The sequence below is a fragment of the Opisthorchis viverrini genome, assembly GCF_000715545.1.
Source record: "Opisthorchis viverrini unplaced genomic scaffold opera_v5_276, whole genome shotgun sequence".
NCBI lineage: Eukaryota > Metazoa > Platyhelminthes > Trematoda > Opisthorchiida > Opisthorchiidae > Opisthorchis > Opisthorchis viverrini.
Genome location: NW_008751931.1, coordinates 1689 through 7564, shown reverse-complemented (window position 1 = coordinate 7564; position 5876 = coordinate 1689). Strand labels below are relative to the sequence as shown.

The window sequence follows — 5876 nt, the reverse complement described above, 5'->3', positions numbered from 1 at the left end:
CCGGGCTCTTTGGCTTTAAAAGTATTTCGACCGTATTGGATAATGCGCCGGCGGTCACGGTCAACCGTTGGGCGATCGGAGTGTGCGGTTTTTGGGGCCGGCCTTTTCTAACCCGTCCTTCCTCGGGGGAAAGCAGCATCGCTGCTTCCATAATATGGACATGCTGGTCGCCTGGGGGAAACACCTTACTGCCTTCACACTCCTGTCGCAGAGGACAGTACGACTTTACCCCCAGACCGCCCCGTACCACGATTTCTCGTAGTACGGGGTCTCGCTGTTCTTGGTCTGGCTGCTCCCCTTTGGCCTTCCTGGCATGGTTGTGCCTTGTGGAACGAAGTTCCAGCCAGTGTAGCCCGCGGGACCATTGCGGCACTCAAGCACGACCACCACGTCAAGGTGGCAGCTTTAGGTCGGGGCACCCTGGAATCACGGGTGGGTGATCGACTAGGACTCGAGATAACGAAGCGCGATTCTTCCAGTTGTGTGCTGATCATGAACTGTTTCTCACCAGTATATTCGGCATAACGTCAAGGTGGCAGCTTTAGGTCGGGGCACCCTGGAATCACATTCGGGTGATCGACTAGGACTCGAGATAACGAAGCGCGATTCTTCCAGTTGTGTGCTGATCATGAACTGTTTCTCACCAGTATAAACTTTCGGCATAAACGGGTAACCTGGCAGCCAGCAACTGGAAATAACCGTGGGCCCGGTTGGATCACCGATTGAGAGCTACAACTCAAGACTGCCGTTTCTTCGGGGGCACAACTTGATTCTGATCACGCTATGGTGCGTACACGCCTGACAGTTTGTTTCACCTCTGGCCCTCGCATTTCGGCAAGAAGTATGTCAATCTATCATCTTTGAAGAAATACATAACTCAGCATTATCGATCTCAGCTATCTCAGCTGTTATCTACGGCAAACTAATACTGTACTGGTAGCGAGCACGTAGACGAAGCATGGCAAAATGTGCCCTATATCAGCTGATACGATCGACTTGCTCTAGGAATGCAGTCGTCGTGAAGACGATGAGTGGAAAAGGCGGCTCATTAATCCATTTGCAGAAACGTCAACTTAAAAGATGGGCCGGACACTTCGAAGAACAGTTTAGCTGGCCCTTCGCAACAGCCCGTGGAGATAGTCCATTCAGGGAATGAAATACGGACCTTCATCGCACGTCTGTAGAAAAAACAAAGGACGAAACAGCTGTACTCCATCGTGATAAGGCGCTAAAACTGGGCGGTCTGTATCCGGCCCTCGTTAAGGAAGGCGGAGGATCTCTGCTGGCTCATCTGAGGAAGCTAACTGGTGCGATATAAAGTGAAGACTGTCCACAGAATGGGGCCTATTAGCATTCTTATTTTGAAAAAGGGTACGCGGACGCTGTGTGAAAACCATCATGGCGTCAGCCTGGTAGCTGTGGCATCGAAGGTGCTCTGTGGTCTTGTTCTTTAAATGTTGACTGGACACGGAGACACATTCGTGAAAACCAAGCTGGGTTCCGTCCCTGATTGGATGCGTTGTTCTATCACCTGACGCAGTGTTCCCAGTCAGTAACAGCGGATGCGTTCATCGTGGTTGATGATGCGAATGCCAAATTTGGATGACAGACCGGAAGAAGTACAATTTGCTGGTAGATTTGGAGATGATGCCTAGCGTACGGATAATGGAAAGGAACTAATTCATTGCTTTTGAACGTCTGTTTCTGGCCAACACTGTTCGCGAGCTCCTTTCGTCGCGCACGGGTATGCAATAAGTTTTCTCTTGAGTTCGCCATGTCCAGTGATGTAGAAGAAGACTGCCCTCTCTCACCTTTCCTCTCCAACTTTGTTATTGATGTGCTGCTCAAATTCCTCTGCTTTCCTCTCAAACCTCGGGCATCGAAATGCTCCCGAGACGTTCGCCCACTGACATTCAGGGTACGGACACTATTCCTTTTTGAAATAATTTTAGGTAACTCTTATTATTCTCTTGCATGGTATGGTATGTGCTTTACACCTGCTTCAAAACTAGGTGAGATCCAACCCGAACCTCACGCTTGCGGACGTGGTAGACAAATCTATTTACCTGGACAGTCGAGACGATATTGTTTCTCGAATTGGTAGTCAGGGCAGCGTTTACCAGCCTCGAACACCTATGGCGCCAACGTTTGGTCATTTTTATACATTACGTTATATAGTGCTTTGTGGATCAGAAACATGGTCTCTGCGTACAGATGGCACACAATAGCTGTCGATCCTTGACCATCAGTGTCTCCGAAACGCTCGTTGGAGTGGACAGTGTATGACCTGGTAATGAAGTATGAAAACACTAACCAGTAAACTGTGGGGTCGATAACTACCGCCTCCCTTGATAGGGATCCTTGGACTCAACTCACCAATGGTTAACGACTGGCAGAAATGGTCCTTTCGCGCAGTCAATGGCTCTTATGCATCAAAGCTATCGCCTTTGACGTGTAGCTACCCCGTTACTGAAACTAAACAAACGTGCCGTCGCTTCCAAGGCTTGACTGTATGTCCCACCTCCCACTTTCCGGTGATCAAAGCTGTAGTATCTGTGGCCAATGTGCATATGGTACATGTTTTATAGCCGATAAATTGATTGGTTGATTGCTACTGAATTATTGCAGTTCCATGGTCTTTTGAGTGGATATCGACTGCTTCTATACTCATGATAACTAAGGTTCGCACATCGTCTGCGGGTTCTGGTGTGCTAGGATATGTTGGTCTTGGAGATAGTCAAGAAATCTCAAACCGGAATAGTTTTCATGCATGTTTTGGATATCCTGGAATACTTTTCCGGTACAAATATCTGTCCTACTGAGACCGTGCTTGTTGCTTCTGCTTATTGTGTTACGGGACAGCTGTCTATTGAGTAGACGGTGAACGCTGCCTACCCACACCTAGGTGCCACAACCTGAGCGTCGCATCTAAGACGGCTTGACAAATGCCCTATGTACTGGTAAAGTTATCTAGAGGCTGTGGTTGCGGATGGTCTGAATCCAGTCCTCTTACCATTCTGTTCCGTTCCACCCTACATGTTCAATACTTCTCACGTCTTATCGACTCATGTAGGTAGTAACTCGGATTCTCCCGCAGGCCTCCTAGTTCCTCTATGAGCAACGTGTCCCTTGGTATGCAACATGTCTTCCTGTCGATCACCATTAACTGGGGCTTTTATTTGAATGACTTACCCTCTTTTGTAAATCAAAGCGTCAAATCAGGAGACTTTTAACTTACTTGTAATTTGCATAAAACCATTGACGTAGACTCACCATAATTGTGACGTTTCTTCTTTTTATGTACTGTATTGCAGGATTGCCTCACCATCCGCAGTGCAGTCTTAAACGATGACCATCGCGATATTGCTGAAGTTCATTACCAGCTTGGTACCACCCATGCAATTGCAGGGGCATTGGATGTTGCGAGCACTTGTTTCCGAAATGCAGTATCCTGTCTGCAACAACATGCGAATAATATCAGAACCAAGATAACTGAAATGGAAAAGCTTGATGACCAGGTGGTAGAACTAGAAGCTTTACGCAATTCCTTGAAGGAAGTTGAGTCTCTCGTATGTGATGTTCAGCGTCGGCATGCAGAAGTCAACGAAGACCTTGCGGCCACTCAGCCAGGTATCACGTCGAGCAGTTCGACATCAGCTGCTAAAAGCACGGAGTCGGACACAAACGTTCAAGTGGTGGATGATATTTCACACCTAGTCAGGAAGAAGCGAGCTGTATCAGATGAGACAGCCGCAGAGCCAACCGTGTCGGAGATTACTCCGATACCCAACGAAACCCAGAAACTGAAGAAAGCGAGGATTACTACCGACAATCCTGATACCAACGGTGATGTGGAACATTTGAATGGAACTTCTCAAACCACGCTTACCAATGGTACACAGGTAACTTGCACCCAATTTCCTCCCACAACTCATTCCACTGTAGGATAATCCTATCGTCGAGATCGCGTAGGAAGCCCATTGAAGATTCTCAGGCCAAGATTGCATTTATTCGTTTATCTGTTTTTTGCTATATTTCCACAATAAATTTTGACACTGTTGAACACGTGTTTTGCTTCAATGTATTCACTTCCTGATGGTCCGGTGCCACTTTTATGCCAAGTGCGGTAGATTTAGCAGGAAATTATCTCCAGGAAAGGTTAGTTGCGGACGGTGCAGCACCTTTGGTTTGCCAACAGTCTGAAGTGCACCGTACTGAGACTACTAGCTTGCTTGTCAATCGGAATTGCCGTAAGTGTGGTTTGTACTCGAGGATGGCGATCTTGTCTCACCCGAAGATCTTGCTTTTCTGCTTTACTCCCCTAGAAAAAGGACAAACAAATCCCATTGTATTGGGGAGGGTAATCAGATAGATGGAGTATCGTACACGGCACTACCACCGACACTTAGCAGTTACGGTTGCTCTCACCAATGAATCTTAGAACGAAGGATTTTTACCCCACATCGAGGGCAGCCACTAAGATTTGGTGTACCGTTGAGTTCAGTCCTTCGACCTGTTTGCCTGAAAAGGTTCATCTAGTGGGATTATCCGGCAGCGAACCTTCCCATGTCAATGAGTCATCTCTAACTTCACTACAGTTTTTACCACCTATAGTCCATTGTATAAATGAATGCCACGTATTCTTCCTGTTCGAACCCCAAATCAAAACCGAAGCAGATTCAGGCTTACTCCATGTTTTCTCCATCTCTACGGGATTAGAATAGTAGATCTAACTAAACCATGAACGGCTTTCTCGCGTTCACTCATCTTTTCTCTTGCTAGGCCCATTTGCTAGCCTAATTGGATCAATAACGAAGCCAGATTGTTTCAGTTGAGACAGCAGAGAGCGGGACGGACTCTAGTCGTAATTTTTGGATTGTCGGTCCCCATCCGATTTAAGGCGACCTATGCTTATCCGTCGATATTTCCTCATCCATTCCATCTTTGGCGAACGAAACTAACGGCTTCAATCAGCATACTTGACAGTCTGAGCTGAAGTAACTGGTGCACATAGCAGACATTTTCATTCTAACGTCTTTCCCCCACACGAGTCTTACACTACATCCCGCCGTGCACTGCCGGTCCCCTTTCGGGTATACGTTGTGCGAAGAGTAAAGCTAATACAACTTTAGCAGTGCATGTTGTAATTGACTTGTTATACAGTAATAGTCCAGGGAGCTGCTCCAACAAGAGAATGCACAACAACGTACTTGTCACGCGCAGTGTTATTCGTTCGTGGGGAGAGGTTTTTGAGGTGGGCTCAACACTTTCCACCACAGTAGTCCCTTCTGGAATGTTATTTTACTCGAAAATTACGGCTGAGGCTATCCATAGTTTCGTCGACGGTCTCGAGTTTATGAATACTACGGTGGCATTCACTGGAAAGGTCCAGGACCCACAAATTAGATTAAGTAAATGTTGGCTTTACATGAAGCCAGACGTTGAAACTTATTGAACAAAGATATGATTCAATCGCATTCCAGCAAAGCGTTCGCATATTTTCTCCACCCGACTTTTTGGACGTGCATTACACCTGAAAACTGAACCGCTTCTATCGGCCAGTTTTTATTTTGATGCGATCGTAGAAAAGCCCCACCTACGCGTGCACTAAAGCCTCTGTTGCCATGATTTATGGTCTTGAAAGTTTGAGGATTATGACGATCGGAGAAATTTAAACGATGAATGTGGAGGTTGAGCTCGATCTTCCATTCATTAAGTTTGCACCTTGACAGCTATCTTGAGGGGTAGATTTGTATCGGTCTATTCTTGGGAACAGTCCGAAGTAAAATAGTTGCTTCCTGTAACTGAAGTTTGAGATCTGACAAAATTAATGATGGAGCATAACGGAGCTGGGTGACTGAACGATTATGTTAGTG

General features: G+C 46.6%; 1 protein-coding gene across 1 annotated transcript in view; it reads left to right on the top strand.

Annotated features, from left to right (window-relative positions):
- Positions 1 to 4061, top strand: part of T265_09395 (hypothetical protein) — a gene marked incomplete at both ends in the record, with an annotated part of 12163 nt that extends 8102 nt beyond the window's left edge. The window contains one exon of the mRNA XM_009175442.1: positions 3315 to 4061. Within this exon, the coding sequence (XP_009173706.1) occupies positions 3315 to 3950 (636 nt within the window). The remainder of the gene's footprint in view (positions 1 to 3314) is intronic.
- Positions 4062 to 5876: the final 1815 nt, after the last annotated feature.